The sequence below is a fragment of the Pleuronectes platessa genome, chromosome 4 (genome assembly GCF_947347685.1).
Source record: "Pleuronectes platessa chromosome 4, fPlePla1.1, whole genome shotgun sequence".
Lineage (NCBI taxonomy): Eukaryota > Metazoa > Chordata > Actinopteri > Pleuronectiformes > Pleuronectidae > Pleuronectes > Pleuronectes platessa.
The window spans coordinates 16,005,390-16,025,916 of record NC_070629.1 but is presented as its reverse complement, the minus strand read 5'-3'; the positions used below and the strand labels follow the sequence as shown (position 1 = coordinate 16,025,916).

The following is a 20,527-nucleotide window of genomic DNA, read 5'->3' as shown; positions in this document are numbered from 1 at the left end:
ACATGTGTTCAAATAAACACCATCTCTTAGCAGCAGTCAACATCATTTTGACATGATTCATCACTTCAAGAGGAGCCAAAAGAAAATAACTCTGATTTGATGATTCCAGTTTAAGTTGCTGGGACTCGTGATTGAAATTGAAAAGTCTTCATGGCGCAGTTTTATGGCCAGATTCTTTAGGTTTTCTTTTGACCAGAACAATATAAAACCCAAGTAAACTTTTCTTTCTTCGAAGTGTTTATGCTTCCTAGCAACAACTTTCCCCACATTACAGTGAGAACATGCCTGTGGTTTAACCTTACAGCAGTTCTCAGTCATGATGTTTTCATCAGTGCATCACCTTAGAGCACCATGTACCTCCCGCTAGGCCTCTACAAGCCAGACAAATTCTCTCTCTTTTTCTCTTCTTTGGCTTTATGCTCTATCTGTCTCTCATTCCAACACTTCCTCGCTCTACTCTCACTTCTTTAACCCTAGCCATTAACCCTCAGTACCTCCACATGTCTCCACAGTCCAGACGGACGGAGGAATGCGCGTACCACTGGGGTCGCCACATGGACATTTTATAAGCAAAATGCTGAACGGGGGGTCTTTTTCAGCAACTGGGTCTGGCTGGACTTCTTTTGCCCATGTTTGGCGAGAGGAAATGAGCTTTGTGTGCTTTGGGGACGTCTCCGAGCTCCCCACTCTAACACAGACGGAGACGAGGCTAAAAATAGGATTGGGAACCCAGGTCAAGCTCTGAGCCAAGAGTGAGGGGCTTTATCTGAAGTTATCAGAAAAAAAAATTGCAGGGGCTTAGATGTAATGAAAATACAGAAAAGCAAGTTAAAGCATGAAATAAGGATTCAAAGACTCTACTGTAAAAATCCCCGGCCTTGCTGTATGATTTACATGGGAGTTGGTTTGACTGCTGTATTAATGCAGTGTGTGTGGAAAGGAGAAGAGAAAAATGATCTGATTGAGATCTAGTGAGTCCAGGTGAGAGCCCTCAGCCTCTTCATTCATTTTCTCACATCTTTCTCTCTCGACGCAGTTCATCATATCACAGCAGCGTGCATAACCACAAATCTTCCATATCTCCCCCGTTGGCAAAGATGGAATGAATAAATGACCTACGAGCCCTCAAGACCTTTCTGCTGGAGAGACATGGGGTAGGAAGTGTGGAGGCGAGGGAAGAAAAGATGAGGATGAGATATTGCTTCAGCTTGTGACAGGGGCTTTGTGTGCTACAGGATTGTAAAGCAGGAGGGGAAAGAAATGTGCTGGGTTCAGAGTAATGCATTTTGAGTGATAAAGATTTTGGAGATATCCACAAAATGTATGGAGAGAGTTTGATGGTGAAGTCACCAAGGAATATAAGAAATGGTAGTTAGTTGTTAGGCCCAAAATGTATTCCTATAGGTTCAATTTTGCAGAATGCCCAGTACAAGTACAATTAAATGCATTCCCTGAGAGCATCAAAACAAAAATAGAATATATGTAAATCTCAATTAGGCTCCATTATCTTCCCTTTATGTCCGACAAAAGATTTGTCCATTTCAAAATGACTTAGCCCTCAGTGTCGATATACTTCCATGCATCCTTAATGTTGGCCTGGTTGTTGAAATTTCTTCTTTGTTTTCTTTGATTGTCTTGTTGTATATTGGGCAACACTGTCCCCCCATGATGTCTGGTGTTACTGTTCTTTTTAGCCAATATCTGTACGCTTTCAGAAGACATGCACAAATATGGGCAAAATGAGGGCAGAGTACCGACAGGAGGCTCCATCCTTTTCCGTATACATAGCTAACATAGAGGTTAAATGAGCCCTGTCATCTTTTAGAAGTTATGGCTCACTGAGTTCATCATGCAATTACATACAAAGTCAATGCAAACACATAAATAGACGCAAATCTGTTGTCACTCGCACTTGGCGAGTCGGATGAAACTCACCAGAGACAGATCCTGGCACTGATCCGAGCTAGCAAGTCCTCAAACTGGCCACCGGTCAAACTCAAAGGCTCCTGGAAAAGATCCCCAAGCCGTGTGCAGCTCTGGATGCTCTTCTGGAACCGACGGCACTGCAGGCTTTAAGCAGGTACAAATTCATAAATTGCTCACCCAAGCACCGCGGGTAAACACAATGAGCACATGATCCTGTGGCCAAACTTGTGCAAGTTACGCAATCCAAAAATTTGCTTTGTGTTTAGCATTACAATACCAAGAGCAATGTGTCTGTTTTCTTCGAGTGCTGTGTATTACCACAGTGAGATGATTCAGAGTTGAGACTGGTGTAGTCAAATGCTTGGATAAGAGAAAACAAGTCCTTCTCCAGCACAGCGCACCATCTGCTTCTGTTATGTTCATCTTGGAATGGTAGGGTGTAGCATGTTTGGAGGTATTACAGGGGCTCTGGTAGTCCAAAACAAACCATCCTTATTGTTGCTGGCTTAGGCTCATGGTGTGTGTGTGTGTGTGTGTGTCTATGTGCTCATGGTGTGTGTGTGTGTGTGGGGGTGTGTGTGTGTGTGTGTGTGTGTGTGTGTGTGTGCATGTCTATGTTTATGCTCTGTATGGAGGCCTTTCTCTTTGTATATTCTGAGATGAATGGCTGTTTATTTGTTTTAAAGCTCCACAGAGTGTCTCACTGTGGTAATGATGCACAGATTTCATTTCTCATGGTTAATTACTCACAAAAATGTTGAGGTTTCAGATGGTGACATCATTGTTTTCCCTACTCCTCTCCATTGTCTCCCTTTTTCATGCCACTCATTCCCCTTAATGATGGCCTCTTTCTCTAAATCTCTTCTCCGACCCTCCCTCTCTCAGAGGTGAGGTCATAGCTGGCTGACTCTGGAGGTGGGCTAGAGCACAGACATGAGGGATCTGTTTTTCTCATCAGTCAGTGGAGCTCCATAGAATTTTAAAGCTACATGTGTTAAGGGATGAGGGTCTTTCTGCTCTTTTATTTGGGGGGAAAAATTTACTAGTACTAGTAAAACTGCTGATGTTCCTACAGGATAACAGTGTAGCTAATCAAGTGCAGACAAAACCAGAGAGTGTGAATGGCATCCCACTGGCTTACTTGGATATGTTGCACCCCATGGGTCAGCACATAGACTGTTTCTAAAGACACTTCCTCCCACTATCCAGCAATGAAGCTAAAATATCCCAGATACGAACGCTGTCCTCTACTGGTAATGACGTCATTTAAAGCGAGAGTCTGTGCAGCAGCGATGGGGGGATGGAGCACTTTTGGATTGATGCATGTGATCGACCAATCACAAGTCAGTCTCAGCTGTCAATCACAACGTTTCACCTTATTTTATAGTATCAAATAACTAATGAAGAACAAACTCACTTGAAAGTAATGAGCACTTAAACATACATCAGTGTGATTAGAACTACCTTAAATTACTGAAACCACCTTTGATGTGTATTTTGGCTGAATAATTAGACCCTTAACCAGTCCATTAACATGGAGGAGGCAGGGTTTAAGACCTATACTGCAGCCAGCCACCAGGTGGCAGTGGAAACGCTTTGGCTTCCCTTTTGGGCAGCGTCATGCCGTCCATCTTTATGTACAGTATATTGTCATCAACAGGAGGGAGAACTTTGGGTGAGAGAATTATTGTCTTGCTTCAGGACACTACAGCATGATAAACGCTTGTGATGTGAACTTGAACCGACATCTTATGTTCGGAGAGCTAAATCCAGTCATTCACTACACACATCCTCATTCAGTGGTTTACCACCGGCTGTAACATCACCCTCTGCTACAGTAGACAGCAGTGTAAAATAAGCTCAGCTTCAAAAAGATGCAACATGCAGAACTGTGAACATTTGCAGATCTTCCTGTCAAAGATGATCCATTCAGTTCATTTCAGCAACGAGAACGTTAACCCTAACAAGTTATGATGTGTTCATCGAACCAAAGAAATTATGGAACATTTCATTTGAGTTTCAAACATGAAGTTAATCTTTAGATTAAACTATCTGAGGCGTGAGTAGTAAATGGAATGAAACTTTATAAAAAAGAAGAAAAATATTAACTAAATGCGCATCCTTCCGCAAGTCAAACTTGGGGATCTTTGAAATACTCAAGTTTTTATTCTTTTTGACCGTTTCATATTTTGTCTGTCTGTGTGAAATCACGGCGTTCTCAAACTCCTCGGCCTCTCTCTCCGTCTTAGTGTCCAGGACAGATTAAGTAAAGTCCAGGCGAGAAAGCTCTCTGAAAACAGGAGCTTTCGCAAACTCTTAGCTAAAAGCTCTGGCAGAACAAAGAGTCTCCCACATCGCAGTGCATCGTCATGTGCAGCCCTGCTCAATGTGGGTGGAGAATTTGCACATGCAATTAAGACTCCTACAGAGGCACCGCGACCTTTGTCCTTGACTGCTTGTGAACGGTGACCTTTTGGAATTTCTTGCGGACCAACGTTCAGTAAGTGTGGCTCGGTGTCTGAGCTCTGGATGCCGGTAATGAGGGAGAGGAGTGTGCTTGTTTTTAGGTATTGTGCCCGGACTTATCCATGTGAAGGATGCGGTCGACACAAAGCTTAATTAATCCTGGAGAGCTCTGGATAAGTTCTCATTCAAAGATATGTTGTGTTGCCTGACAAAGTCATTGATGCAACAAAATCAGCACAATACAGAAACGAGAGAGCAGTGTCAGCCTGCTGCGTCGCACATGCAGGGCCAGCTTGCAGCTTGCTCAACAGTGCACACAATATGGTTATTGTGCGCTCAGCAGACTCTCGAACACACACATTGATTGACTTTTGTCTCTCTTTGTTCTTTGGACACAGACTTGTTGTATCATGAAAAATAAGAGGTAGCTGATCTGTCAGCTTGTACGCAACGACAGTGCTGATGTTTTTCACTGTGCAATATGTATTGCAGTACATTTTTTTTAAAGTACCCTTTCTCTCTCTCCCAGTCACTCACTCACACACACACACACACACGCACACACACACACACACACACACACACACACACACCCACACACACACCCACACACACACACACACCCACACACACACCATTCACCTTTGGCCCATTGTAATAGCTACTTGTGGCCATACCCAGCTCCAGATGTTATTGACACTAACCCATGAATCCCAGAGAGGGGAATTTAACCCTAACCCAGACACACAGTCGGACACAAACATACACGCGCCCAAACACAGACACATACACACAGTCGTAAAAAGTCTTAACAATGCCTCCCTGCAGGCCACCTCTGAAAGTCACCAGTTTCACCTCATCCAAACACAAGAAGCTTATCTTGACGAATAGAATAGATCAAGTGTTGGCATGTTAAACTAAACGTCGCTGTTTGTTAGAATCTCTTAAGTCATATTTGTCCGCTTTTACAAATTCTTCAATGCTAAAATACACTATCATGTTATCATCTCCAAAAACTTTATTCAACACTGAATTCATGAAAACACTGCTGCCACAGTGACCTGCAGTTTGACTGATGGAAGGGTGCGGTAGGACAGGTTTTCACCTGCAAAATGTCAAAAAGCCTGTAGCAGTGAGCAGCTCAGGCTCCATTTACTCCAGGAGCCGTCAGACTGTGGAGGTTAACGCCATGAATGAAGGTTATTGTGTCACTGATTGCCGTCCTGTTTAACACAAGTGCTGTAAAAGGCCTCTGGGGGACAAGGGCTTGGAGGGAGATGGAAAGTTAACAAGTTTACTAGTGTGTCTCACAGACGAGGAGATTCGATTTTTTTTTTATATAGTTGGTGCATTGTAGCGATGCCGTGCGCTGCGGGGAAGCCTGTTCCCTTTTGGACATGTGGAGAAAACATCTGGCTCTCCATGTGTGCGTGCCTGTATGTGTCCCTTGTGCACGATGAAGGACTGGACACATGCTGTGCCCGGCCGTCCACACGCTCATGCTTGGATATAAAAGTTGTGGATGAGTCATTCTTCTTGGGGATACACAAGCGTTTGTTTAGTCCAGAAAATTAAACCATGTTTTCTAACACTGAACATTACAGATGTTTCTGACACTTCTCAGCAGCTGACCTGTGTGTGTGTTTGTGTCCACAGGGCATTATTCGCATATGATGGATTGACCAACAAGCTCAAACTTGCTGACTCTGGAGGTAAGGGTCAATGTTTTCTAGAAATAAAAATTCAGCCTCTTCACTTTGGCTCGGTGGAAGTTTGCAGCGTTTTGAATTTAGCATCCTTTTTGTCCAGCTTGACCCTGAATCTGTGTCCTCTCTTACAGCGGGGGGCGTGACAGAGCTGGTGGGGAAGTTTCACATATCCAAGCCGCAATATGGACTCTGCAAAGTGGGAAGTGGGGAGACAGGAGGCCTCCGGATCGCTATGATCAACTGGGTGAGTGGCAGACAGCCTCATGGGGCTTAGCTCATATTAGCATGAGCCCATCATTACACACATACCAGCAGGAATTACAGAAACACATACAGATACAAAATATTGCAGGTACACACACAGGCGCTCGTGGTTTCTCTCAGTCAGAGCAAAGTCATTTAGCGGCGCCAAGATAATGGGTTTAACATGTTAAGTCGTCACATCCAGGGAAATCAGTGCACTTCTTAACCTGTAAAATGCCCCGGAGAAAATCCTGGCTTATTCACATTCTGTGGTTCTGTTTTGACAGAGGCGTACTTGGCATCTGACATGTGGGAAAACACTGTGAGAATTTGCTGTTACGTCACTTTAGTAAAAAGAAGTTTATGAATCCCGAGCAGCAAACAGAACATGTTAATCCTCATGCCCAATTAAACATGACAGACGTTTGTCAGACGTACGTGGGAAAACTGAATGACTCAGAATACACTTTCTACAGTAGCGTGGGATTTTCTCAAAAGTGGTTTGGAAGTTGATTCATAAGTTTATCTTGATAGGCTAAAAATATGTTTACAATGTTTACATTTGATTATTTATATATTTTCACATTTAAATATTTGCATATGCATCTTCATATCCAATGTGTTAAAATTGCTGCTGTGGTTCCCCCACAGTTACCTCAGTCTCAGTTCTCACCAGCTTCTTATTCGTTAGTTCAGTCACATGGGAAGCAGGAAGTGTTGTTGTGGTGAAGATGAGCAGTAAAGTGCTGCTGAAGAAAGTTGTCCATCTCCATCCTGTTGTTTCTTTTCATTAAGAGAGGCCAACCCTCATGTAGTGTAAACTGTCATTATGACGTGATGTTTGAGCTCTTGACGTTCTCATGGGGTCGGTTATGTGAAATGTAGATTAGTATCCGTGCTGTAATTGTGAATCCTATTGTTCCTCGTCTTTTTTTAGTCTTGTCCCTCAGCGAGAGGTATGATCTGAATGTCAGTGTCTACATCCTGTGTTTGTCTGCAGGTCGGACAGAACGTGGAAGACTACCGCAGGAAAGAATGTGCCAGCCACATCCCGGCCATCAAAAGCTTCTTCAAGGTGCAGTAGATGGAATCTGCTCGATCATTCAGAACGTACCTTTTAGATCTGACGTCTGCTCATGTTCACTTTATCTTGGTTTTCCCCTCTCAAGAGAATTCAAATATCACTTTATCTTTGACATATCTTGAGGATGGGCAGAAGCAGTATAGTCAATGAAAACATCGCAAAAATACAACTTCCAATTTCAAATATTTTGACTTGTTCTGATTCCTTTACCTCTTGATTTTAGACTTTGTACTCTCAAAATCTATATTTACGCACAATACTAGTTTACTTACTGTATTGTTTTGGTAGTTTCCTGTCCTTCGTCCACTTCCTGTTCTACTGGCCCTGTGTGTGATTGGTCCATCTGACATGTCTTCACCGGGGGGGGGGGGGGGGGGGGGGGGGGGGGGGGGGGGGGAGATTGTAAAGTTTGGGGTTTAAAGCTTCATTGTTTGTGGTATGAGCGACAGGAAGTTGAGGCAAAACAAGAGAATAGTACATCTCAAAATATTTTCACAGTTTATGTGCATGTGTGTAAAACCTAAACTCTTTCCATTCCTATCTTATAGCTGCAACTTGTTTATTTAGTGTTTCAATCTGACGAGGAGAATTTCAGCTCACTCCCAGGTTTACTAGTTTCCATATAAAGGCATCACCCAGTCAACTGCAGAGGCATCTGTGGAATGTTTGTCCTTTTCCTTTTTTTTGTCTCTCTTTTTAAACAGTAATTTTTAAGTTCAGGATTTTGTGAGTTGCACCATGAAAACCCCGAACCCTGTGTGTGTGTGTGTGTGTGTGTGTGTGTGTGTGTGTGTGTGTGTGTGTGTGTGTGTGTGTGTGTGTGTGTGTGTGTGTGTGTGTGTGTGTGTGTGTGTGTGTAAGCACCCTTGGGCCTCTGTCCATTTTCATGAGGGATTTAAAAAAATCTGGAGTGATGATTTCATGGTCAGTATATGGAGGGGAGTGGAGAAAATTTGTCTTGCTGTGAATTGTGGGAGAAGTGCGACCTCGAACCTCAGCAAACACACATATATGTGAACAGCCAGACTTGCGGCAAGACAATACAAATAACATGTGATCACTTATATTGTATATGCTGGACTCCTTCCTTCTGAATATACAAAAGGGATAATTAATTTTAACGGTTTTCCTGAGAGTTATTTAACAAGTTTAATTTTCCATAACCCGGAGGTTGAAAGGGAGATTTATCACTTAAAGATAATTCAGACTGGAGGAGCTCACACTGCCTCACCTTGCACAATGGACATTACAGCCAAGCATGTGGATTGTATTTGCAGAAATCTCCCTGCCCAAAGACTGTGGTGATGATGCATTACTGTTATTCTGTCTTTGGTTAATTCTAACTTTGCCAGTAGACATTTTTTTCACACTGTGTGGAAGCCACGTGACTAACTGCTTTCACACTAAGTAGATTTTTCATGAACTATCTGTCTTGTCCATTAAAACTGGCAATATAATGTTGATTAATCCATCATCATCTCTCTCTTAAGCAGAACAACATGTGGCTGTGTTGACGTTGTCTCAGGGAACCTGCGACATTAGTGATGTTCTAGGGATATCAGGGATATTTGTTTAGGGTAAAAGGAGATTAAAAGCACTATCTCATTATCTCACCCTGCATATGTCAAGGCAGGGAGGAGTTATTACTGTTGTCCACATTGAGCAGAGAATGATGACAAGAACTAGGGGCTCAATTTGTCTCGACCTTTTTTAAACCCTTGCTTACAGACAATTCGATTTTCCATTCGCACGTTGTTTCAGTTTTTCTTATTTCTGTCCCTCCCTCTTTCTTCATCTCCATTTCTCTCTTTATTTCTGTCGTCTGGTCTGCTATGCTGCGTGTCCCAGCTGGCAGCGAGGGCTTTGTCAAGGCGAGTCTGAAGCGGCAGCAGATTTGGGTGTGTTGCATACTGTACTCTAGTGTAGCATTAAGTTATGAAAACTAAAATATGAATAGAGTGCAGATGTTCCCATTGTTCTACATCTCCACTGACATAACAGCAGCTTGAAGCCCAGCCAGACGGGCGCTGTGTGTGTGTGTGTGTTTGTGGGTATTGGTGAAGGTGTGTGTATGTCTGTGTGTGGGGGTATGGGTGAAGGTGTGTGTGGATGTATGGGTGGGTGTGTGTGCATGTTCATCTTTAGTTATGAGGGCCAATTTTGATTCAATACCAAAATTTAGGACGTTTTGACGTTGTGAGGACATTTTGTCTGGTTCTCAAAAGTTCCATGGGCTGTTTTGGGGTTAAGACCTTGTTTTAGGGTTAGAATTAGTTTTAGGTTAGGGTTAGTCATTTAGTTGTGATGGTTAAGGTTAGGTAAGGGGCTAGGAAAATGCATTATGCCAATGAGTGTCCTCACAACTTTAGAGAAGTGTGTGTGTGTGTGTGTGTGTGTGTGTGTGTGTGTGTGTGTGTGTGTGTGTGTGTGTGTGTGTGTGTGTGTGTGTGTGTGTGTGTGTGTGTGTGTGTGTACGGACAGTAGAATTGGAAGTCCAATCCCATGAGAAGTTTTGATTATAAGTCACCTTTAATTAATCAAATGTATTTATGAAGGTTATCGGCTGTGGCATGACATGTTTGGCACCCAGTCAGACATTTGAGATTTGAGGTGCAACAAAGAACAGTGGTTCTCTTGTAAAATAAGGAACAAGGCAACAAATTCGGCTCAAGGCTCTGAAGCATCTGTCATCTGGCCTTTACACAAACACACACACACACACACACACATATACACAAACACACACACACACACACTTGAGAACAGAGGCTTTAGTTTCATGTCAACCACAACCAGCCCTTCATCACGCCTCCTGTGTTGTTTCAGACAATGAGCTCTCATTACTAAGGCAAATGTCATCACTTCTCAGAAGTATAACACACACTTATTTGAGCAAGAGAGTTTTTAGGGGCTGAACCCTCTTGTTTTTCACTCAGGTTTATTTCCACCGCTCACCGTTTAGTCTGCGTTTGTCTATTTGTGTTTTAGCACAAATACTGGTGTGGATCTGTGTCAGGGGGCGGAACCAGGATTTCTTTCTTGCTTTAACATTGTGAGACTTTTCAACATTTTCATTGATCTCTTAGAGAATAATTCATGGATGTTGATGAAAGAATGTTTAGGGGACAGATGTTAATGAGTATGTGCACCGAATAAAAATCTGTATCTATTGAATTTGAATGTGGTTTCATAAAGAGACTGCTGGCAGAGGTATGCACGCGACCGTGGTCTAGTTTTGTGGGGGGGGGGGGGGGGGGGGGGGGTTCTCACACAGGAAGAACATGCAAACCAAATATAATTTTAGATTTTTACATGCAAACAATGACAATGTCCTCCAAAAATAGCATCTTTCAATCAAGACAAACTTGACCCTGGGACACTGAGAATATCCCATATATCCACCTACTGCCTCTCTCAGTCTGAGCAAGTGGAGAACAAGACTCCACGAAGCAGTTCACTTCCAGAGTAGAGAGACAGTTTGTGCAGAATTGAGCCCAATTACAGCGAGAAAGTAACTCCCAACCTGTCACACCACCTCCTCCTCCTCCCAGAGAGTTTGCTCTCATATCCACAGTGACTTTTTCTTGTCAAGGTCATCAATGACACAATTCCTGAAAAAGATCGTGCCTGCATCCTACTCTGAAAATGTTTGAGAGATTTTCAATGAAGAGAACATAAAGGCATGGTTATGACACATAAATAACAGCACAGCAATACAATGAGCTGAAATCAAAAAGCTTTCTGATAGGCCCATGTGAAGTCATTGCATTAGTGCAAGTTGACAGAGAGTGAGAACAAGAGGGCAGGATACTACGGGGAAGGTAACAGATTGATAAGAGTGTCGGGTCTTTACTTAATGTGAACTCATTCACTTAGGAAGATAAAGTGATTTTATTTTTAAACATGAAAGTCTAAGGACTTGAATGCAGTAGAATGACACCCAGCCATGATAAAAAAAACAGATATGAAAATAATATAAGGGGATATTCATATCAGTTCATCGATATGAGAGACGCCTGCTTAGAGCTGACTGATCCATACATGCTTTTATATAAACCATCATGCGTTTGGTTTCAGTATAAGTGATGCAGGTATTCATTGGGCGGTTTGTGCACCACCTCCTCTACACAAAGAGGTACAGTACATGAAGATGCAGGTTGAAACCTGGTAGTTTTCTGCACTTGCACTCTGCAGAACTGAACAGCACACTGAGTCACAGTGGGCCTTTGCTGCAGATTTGTTGTTCTCTCCGGCTCTGGGATATTCCCAGTGTCCCATGGAAGCACTGCGGGCTGCTTGTCTGGTCTGGACTGTGTGTGATACACTTGGCAGTTAACAGCTAGAGTGATATGGATTTTACACTGTACTGACATGTATTATTGGGCACGGTGAATGCTCTGTGCTGTGTCAGTGTCAGCGGTGTCACTCAGATAAATCTGTGGTTTCCTGTTGGAGGCAGACGGGCCTGGCTCTCCTTCAACAAGCCTCGAGTGGCGCTCCGAGGAATTTATTCTCAGGTCCTGGCCACGCACAAATGTAGAAAAACACAGATGTGAGTTCAGCCATGTTTGACATCTGTCCCAAAAGGCAGCAGCGGAACAGTGTTTTGGTCTGTGATTGTAGAAAATGCTCTGTCAGTAGTTTTATTTTTCTCATATCTCTGAATCTCTCCCTGGCTTGTTTTTGAGCAAATGTTTCTCCCTTTCCAACTTTTTTTTATTTTTTGCAAACACACATTCACACCCTATATTTCTCAGTTTCATTATCTGAACCACAACTTTTTCGTGCTCTCCCATTGCTATCCATAAGCATCCAAACCAATGCATTCCTATCCCAACTCTTAAACCAGGGACTGTTTTTGTTCACTCCGTCTTTATAAGTGAAGCAGTTGCACAACTGTTTGGCTCCAAGTTTGCATAACTTCAAGTCAGACCAAGAGAAAACCACCAGGGGGAATGTGTGTACTTGTGGATGGATTTCTAGCCTTTGCATTTGTGTGTGCGTGTGCATGTGTGTGTGTGTGTGTGTGTGTGTGTGTGTGAGAGTGGCCACAGTACAGCATATGAGAGTGGATTAAATTCACATCTGTCTAAGTCTACTTGTCATCTCCTTATTTTCATTGCGTGCCCTCCGTGTTTCAGGAAGCGCATGTGTTCATCAGTGCGGAGAAGGCGGAGGATGTGACGGAGGAGAAGATAAGAGCCGAACTCGCCAAGACACAAGCCAATGCTCCTGCACAGTGGGCGAGGAGAAGCTCCAGGTCTGCTGACAAGGAGGACTTAGTGGTGAGTCTCCTGAAGTACTTCATCTGTCCATCAGATGGAGGCAAAGACCTAAAATACACCTTGTGAAATAGTTTAGGAGGAAATTCAGTTTTTTAGGTTACTGTTACAGTGAATTTCACTTTTGCATTTACTGTTTATCAAGCTAATGAATATAATTTTTCTTTAAATATGGCATTTAAAAAAGGTTTTACTTACTGAAAATTATAAAATATGATAGGGACATAAAATGCATCATTGGAAAGTTTCTGAATTGTTGTCTCCATTTTTATTACAGGGTACAAACTACAGAAAAACGAATGCTGCAATGGAGATGAGACTAATAAACAGAGACTCCTTCTGGGCACGTGCAGAGGTATGCCTCATTTGGCCACACTTGATTGACTAAAATGCACAGGAAATGTTTAAAGAGTGACATACTTTCATTTGAAAAAGAAATGGAAGTCTACCATAGTCTATATAGTCTCACATCGTGCCCCTGTGTGTGTCAGCGTGAAGAGGAAGCGAGGAAAGACGAGGAGAAGAGACGAGCAGTGGAGGAGAGACGGCGCCTTGAAAGAGAGAGAATTCTGAAGGAGCGAAGGGATGCAGACGAGAGAGACAGAAAGATGAACGAGAAACTACAGATGATCGAGGAGCAGAGGTTGGAGCCATGTTTGCCTCCTGTCAGCACTGCCCTCTAGTGGCTGTGTATTGTATCGTGTGGCTGAACAGAGAACATCTATGTGCTCATGGGTGCATCACCATAACTTGTGCTATTTCATTTGCTTCTCTGTGTCACAGAAGAAAACAGGCGGAGCAAGCAGAGGAGCTGCGCACAAAGGAGAAATTCAAATGGGTGGGTAAAGATATGAGTTGTTGATGAAATGATGAACAGTATGGAATTTGTCTTGTGGCAAAATCAACACTATCCCTGCTGGATTGTGGCCTCAATGTGGTCAGACTGGTTTGAACTCATGGAAGAAATGGACTGGCCACAGGATGTGGGAGGTCTGGCTCTAGGTCTTTAATTGTCCCCGAGGACTTTAAAGCTTAAACCCTTGATCCATGTGAGGGGCACATTTGTTGAAGTGCAAAGACTAATTGATTAATTCTACATGAACAAAGGTCTTGTTCAGACCCGGTGTTAACAACCTCCTGAGAGATCCGATCACATGGGGACAGCTTGTGATTGGATCACTCAGGAAGGGTTCTAATACCAGGTCTGAACGGGGTCAAAGAGAACAATAGACTCATTCAAATTGATATGGGGGAGTGGGTTGTGTACCAATTAATAACTCTTTATAATGCATTATACCGTTGATAAGAACCTGAAGCTAAGCAAATGTGTCACTGAATCCTTGTTTCACACTCTGAATGATTGCTATACATACAAACAGCTCAAAATAGGAATGCATTGCAGACTTCTTTACATTTATACATACAGTCACAAAACACATTTTTGCTGGACGCAACATCTCCAGAACACATTGAGGACATTAATTCAAATTATGTTCAAACATTCACTTGGCCTCAAAGGTGAATCGGATAGATTTGGGCGGCTACATTACATTACACGTGCATTACTTTTCATTAAGCTGATGCTTTTATCCATCTATGGTTGAAGGTTAAAGGTCAAGGTTACTTCAAGAACTCCTCTAGAGAATGCTTTCTGGCACAAATGTTGACTTGGACTCACGGAGTAACTGATTTGATTTCAGTGGTCAAAGGTCACAGTGACCATTAATGTTGTACAAATGACTTTAAGCTGGCCAGCTGTTAATAGTGGTCATCATATTTGCATAGGTTATATATTTCCCTATCACTAATTAGGGCTAAATATTGTAAGACAGGCTTTTCCTCCTCGGCTTCACTATAACTTACTTCGGGGCTGTAGGTAAAGTCAGAGCGAGGGGGCAGTTCATAGGTTTAATGTCCAAATTAACAATGTGGGACTCCTGAATCTACTATATAAAAGTAGTGCCACATTACATAGTTCCAGGTCTAAATTAAGGAGCAGAACAAACTATGTACTGTACACTGAATACTTAAATAAAATTAATATTGACAAAAAAATCACATCTTACAATATCAAAACTCCTAATTTTTATAATATATTAAATGAGGAATGATAAAAGTTATGTGAATATGTAAACCTGAGTGTGGTTTGGTGTCTGTACTTACAGGACGAGCAGAAGAGAGAGCATGAGGACGATATGAGGGCTCGTCTTAGAAGGAGTGAGTCTATAGAGAAAGCAGCAGTAAGTTTAAATCAGACTTCTATAAACCTGCAGCTAACATCACTGCACGATAAATTCAGATTACATTTACCAACTGTGCATTCACCGACCTGTAGGAGGCAGCAGTGTTAGTGTCCCAGCGATCCATGAACCCTCGGGAGTTCTTCAGACAGCTGTCATCATCGTCATCACAAAGTCCCACCAGCCCCGGATCGTCCCGCAGTGGTATGTGGTCTTACATGAGCTTAAACACGGAGAAATGCCACATGACCTCATTGAAACTGGATGTATGATTTCGGCACCTATAATTTATTCTCTCCGTCTTTTAACTACTCCCAAACTTTTTTTCTTTCTCTCCAGGCAAACCATTCCGACGATACCAGCGCAGCCTTACAGACACGGCGTTCATCTTCTCTAAGGCAGAGGAGAGCACGGCCTCGTCACCTCGCAGTTCCCCGCTGGTCTCCCCCTTCTCCCGGTTTCCTCCCTCGCCCATCTACCGCACCACGTCCCCCCCCAGAAGCCCCGATTTCCGCCCCGTCACCTCGGCACAAAGCCCCAGAGCCCCCCTGTCACCGCCCACGTCGCCTTTCCGCCCCGCCCCTCCACTCACAGCCCTGCCCAGTGTCCCACAAACTAACAAACAAGTGGAGGCCGCTGTTGAGCCCAAAGCTCCGTCACCTGCACAACCCTCTGCACCCCCGGCCTCCCCGAGCCTCTTGGCTTCCTTGTCCTCCAGTTTAGGAAAAAACAAACTGTCACAGGCACATCCAGAGACCCTGCCTTCCTCGCCCCCAAACACCCCGACCCAGCCAGGGGATTCAGCTTTCTGCTTCGAGCCTCTGCAGGTTCTAACTGACAAGCCCCAGCCAAACACAGGTACAGTATTAACTTCAGATCAGATTTTTCAGCAAATCCGAAAAAAAAATATAACAAAATTCCAATTCAGAATGAGTCGGGGAGAAGAGGAGTCTTTAACTCTGCTCATTTCTCATTTGTTTGCCAAGGATATTAATCATTTGACATAAAATAACGGTGGGTAACATTTTTAGTACAGGCTAAAATGACTTAGATGCTTTGGCCAAAAACTACTCCACATAGTCCAGACTGTGTAAAGTAGCCAAGATTTATGAATCAGAGGCTTATTATACAGAAATGACAGATTCTTTTTATATTCCAGTCACAATTAAATATTCCTAAAGCAACCACACGTACTCTTAGTCATGCCAAGCTTAACTGAACTGTGCACCCAGACAGTTCAGCTTTTCTGCCTCATACACACACACACAAAGTCCATATTCACTATTTCAACATGTAATATTCTCAAATGTACATTTTTCTTTTTTGTTTTAATAACAATGTAATTTCCTACTCGATAGGCCTCAACAGTGCCTCTCCCTTGCTCACTGAGCTGGTCTCAGACGTTGGCTACAAGGTACAGGCTGTACTGGTGGAGGCGGACGAGGAAGATGATGTGGAGGAAGATGAGGTTGAAACTCGACCGCAGCTTTGTGCCGTTATCGCAGAGCCAGTCCAGACTGAGGTAGAGCAGGAGCAGGTAGAAGAGGACGGTGAGGAGAAGCAGGAGGAGGAGGAAGAGGACAAGGTAGAAGAAGAAGAAGAAGAAAAAGAAGAAGAAGAAGAAGAAGAAGAAGAAGAAGAAGAAGAAGAGGGTTTGGAACAAGAAGTTGAGTTTGCATCTCATGAGGAGTCCTTGGAGGTGATGCAGGAGGAAGATGAGGCAAGAATTGATGGAGAGGAGATTGACCAATCAGAGGACAGTCAGGCCCCTGCCAAGTTTTCAGAGAAAGAGTCAGCAGTGACAGGTAGGCCCCTTTTTCTTATATCCTGTCATCTAGACTTAAGTAACATTTAATAATATTTAAAACATCTTAACATTTTCAATGAACATACATGTGTACACAGTTGTAAACAAGTCACCTTCATTATTTAAGATGCTGAGCCAGTTTGTCAGGGAATCAAACACGAGAGTATCATCCTGTCGACCAACGGGATCACAAATGGAGAGGACACACAGGAACACAACGGCATAGGTTTGTGCAACACTTCAGTCAAAATACTGTGATACATTAAGACATTCTTCAAGGTATATTGGTTTGTGGCTGATGGATGCGTCTCACTCTTCCTCAGAGCGATCTCTGAGTCTGTCTGACACAGAGCTCAGCTCACCGGAGCTGGCGGTGTGCTACGATCTCCATGGCACGGCAGAGGAGGAGGAGGATGGTGTCATCGAGGAGAAGGAGCAGGAGATCTCAGAAAATGGAGAAGAGGTAGTGTATCTACAGACACGTGTTGTTCTTGTACAGTGTCTTCCACAAATCAAAACAATCCCCAAAACATCTATGTTCCTAATTAGAATATGTGATTAATTAAAAACTGTATTCAATGAGCACAGTTAATCACACAAGCACAAGAAAGTGGGAAAAAACTGTATGTAATGTCACTGCAATATATTCACATTCAAAACAATTAAATGTATATTTAAAAACTACAGTAAAATACATTCTACAGGAAATAACATATTTTATTTACGACTTAATCTCTCCTCAGGGGAGGAGGTAATGTCTTTGTCGTCTGTTAGTTTGTTTGTTTTTCATGAGCTGTTTTGGAGGGGTGGGTCATAGATCCGGATCAGGGGGCGGATCCTGGCTTTTTTTTCTTTTCACTTTCTTTAAAGTTGCGAGGTCGAGTGTTCAGCAACATTTTCGTTGACATATTCAGGGGACTGATATTTATGAAAGTGTGCACTTTGCTGCAGATTCAAATAAACATGCTGATACGGATCTGGTGAGATTAAGTGTGGCTTCATGAGGGGACTGGGCTTGGCCGAGGTATGGGCTCGACTGAGTGACATTCTAGTTCTTAGGTTTTTCTTATTGTCACTAAATCACACAAGACAAAAATCCAACTGTGTCAGTCTGTCAATACCGTGTGACTTCTCCTCCCTGTCTCTGCTGCTCAGCCCCATAAGATGTAGATCTTGTCACAAACATGTTTAGTTTCATGTTTAAAAAAAGGCTCAGTAATTTCCTAAATCAGCTGGTTACTGTAGTTTTCAACAAGTTCCCGTGACAAGGATTTTGTTTTTGTTCTACCACCATGTGAATTTTGGTAAAACAAGAGGAGTATTTGGTGATTACAGCCTTTCTCTGAATCCATTTTCCACAGGTTCTGACCGAGCGACAACTGTGCGTCCGCGCTCTGTTCGACTACCAAGCAGGTAGGCTGCCATTTAGGGCATGATCGGCGCTCATGTGCACACAAAGTGCCTCCACTTACAGTAATTACACTGTGATTAGCGGGTCTTCACCATGTTATCTTGTGGTTCCCACAGAGGACGAGTCTGAGATCTCCTTTGAACCCGGTGACATCATCAGGGACGTGGAGACGGTGGACAAAGCCTGGTGGAGGGGGTGGAGCAAAGACGGCCGTCAAGGACTGTTCCCTGCCAATTATGTGGAGACCATATAGACCGACAAGAAACACACCATCACACACACACACACTCACACACTCAGGGACACCATCTCCCCTTACGCTCATGCATGTTTTTACCTTAATCCTCCCACTTAAACTTTGTCCTCGCATTAAGAGGAACGCTCAGTTCTGATGGGTTTTATTTTTTGAGAAAACAAAATATTCTCACAAAGTATGCAGAAATTACCCAGCCTCATTTACTTGGATAAACTAGCTTTTTTCCTGGACCAAAATAACTTATTTCCTTTGAGATACAGTAGGAATGTTGCTGGGAGGGATCAGATCGTGATGACAGATGATCACAAACTTGCTTTTCCTGTAGGAAACACATTTTCTTTTTAAATAGTTCTCGTTTTGATCCACACGTATAACAAGCGTTCCATTCTGCCCACTGTTTGCTTCGTGTGTTCTGTTGCTTAAAGAGAAATAATGTACTGCTCTCGACTGGTACACTGTATAATCAAGATTCATGTATCAGACATCGTGTTGTAATCATCTTCCTGTATTTCCTGAGTTATTTCCTCTGTATTTGTCACTGACAGTCTCGCAGCACATTGTAATTACCCAGACCAGAGCGGCAGCATAAAACATAAAACAAGCAAAGGAAAAAACAAGGCACTGTACTGACACCTGTATTCGCTGGGGCTGTATTTTATTCATATGTTAATGTCCTTCTATACGTTTCGTGATTGTCCTTATTTCTCTTACATCATAAGAGATTAAAACATTGTGTCGATACGCAGATGATAAGAAACACAATCCTCCCGTTTTAATTTTCTGTCACGTCTTAATACTCTGCAGTGTATATAATAATGTATAAAAAGATCTATCCTTTTCTATACTTGGCTTGTATGTTTGTATGTTGTGTGCTTGTTTGACGGTATGTATGCTCTTTGTATTTACTCCAACCTTACAAATATATAGCTTTTACAAACTCTCAACTGCTTTCAAATGTTTGTTTTACTGATGGATTATATTAATATTCAAAGTAAACTTGATTCAATAATGTGTTTTCCTTTATTTTGCTGAACATATGCGTCCATCCTTTGAAAGGGGGGGGGGGGGGGGGGGGAGTTGTGTGAACTGCAGTGCTGTGTTTGTACCCATAGGTGGAGACATTGCCTTTTCCCGCGTGTCAGCGTGAACCTTGAGGAGGCAGAGCTCACTGAAACGAACAGATTCCTCAGGACAAAAGGCAAAATATTTTGACAGGCAGAGAGGAGGCTCATTGTGGCACACGTTTGAGAAGCGGGATATCCAGACATTTCCAAAGCTAAAAATTGTTAATACTGCTACACCTCAAACAGGATTTTCCCCTTGGGGTGGTAATGATTGATTGAGTATGACATTAATATTTCTTAACCATACACCTTTAATATTTACGGGGGTGGGGTGGGGGAAAGGTTATGCTCTTGCGGTGCCAGCTCAATAACAGTATTTGGCAGATGCGCCTCTGTTCTGAAATAGAGAGGTTAATGTCTGACATGGGGTCTCATCCGGCTTGAACTGATGCCTGTTGACAGACTTGACTAAATCTATCCAGGAGACTATTCTGTCAAGGTTCTCCCACAAGGCTAATCATCAGTGATATGTGTGAAAAGGTGATGAGCCTCTTATGAAAGACTAATTGGGGAAGGGGAAGGAGACGAGCGTGAAAACCTCAAATGAGCAAGATTGGGAGATATCATTTTTTTTTTTAATTTGAGTTCCAAGAAGGGAAGACGGGGGGAAACTTAAACATTGATATTATACCGACTGAGTAGACTAACGGAATTTCACATGTGTGTGTGTGAGAAGGAAAAACAGCTACAGAGAATGTGAAAGCAAATTAGTCTGGACAGTTGCGTCGCCCCCTTCTCCGGCGTTTCCGTACCCCCCACTCCCAGGGTCATCCCCACAACTCAGGAGACTTGTTGTCTCTTCAGATTAAACAGAGTGATGGGGGAGACACGGGCTAATGTGCCAATCAACCTTCACTACCCTTCCCCTCTTGTCTTTAGGCAGTTCCTCCCTCCTGTGACCCTCATCAAAAACAAAACCCCCTCGACTGGGGTGCTAAACTAACGGAGGAAACTGCCACCCACCGCCAGCCGACTCCCA

General features: G+C 43.0%; 1 protein-coding gene across 1 annotated transcript in view; it reads left to right on the top strand.

Annotated features, from left to right (window-relative positions):
- The window catches only part of si:dkey-40c11.2 (drebrin-like protein), a 31,929-nt gene extending 12,496 nt beyond the window's left edge, over positions 1-19,433 (top strand). The window contains exons 2-16 of the mRNA XM_053420930.1: positions 6,049-6,104; positions 6,233-6,345; positions 7,345-7,419; positions 12,570-12,713; positions 12,988-13,065; positions 13,202-13,353; positions 13,494-13,548; positions 14,876-14,950; positions 15,046-15,154; positions 15,290-15,808; positions 16,309-16,755; positions 16,885-16,983; positions 17,081-17,220; positions 18,119-18,170; positions 18,285-19,433. Coding sequence (XP_053276905.1) covers positions 6,049-6,104; positions 6,233-6,345; positions 7,345-7,419; positions 12,570-12,713; positions 12,988-13,065; positions 13,202-13,353; positions 13,494-13,548; positions 14,876-14,950; positions 15,046-15,154; positions 15,290-15,808; positions 16,309-16,755; positions 16,885-16,983; positions 17,081-17,220; positions 18,119-18,170; positions 18,285-18,421 — 2,251 coding nt within the window. The 3' untranslated portion in view covers positions 18,422-19,433. The remainder of the gene's footprint in view (positions 1-6,048; positions 6,105-6,232; positions 6,346-7,344; positions 7,420-12,569; positions 12,714-12,987; positions 13,066-13,201; positions 13,354-13,493; positions 13,549-14,875; positions 14,951-15,045; positions 15,155-15,289; positions 15,809-16,308; positions 16,756-16,884; positions 16,984-17,080; positions 17,221-18,118; positions 18,171-18,284) is intronic.
- Positions 19,434-20,527: the final 1,094 nt, after the last annotated feature.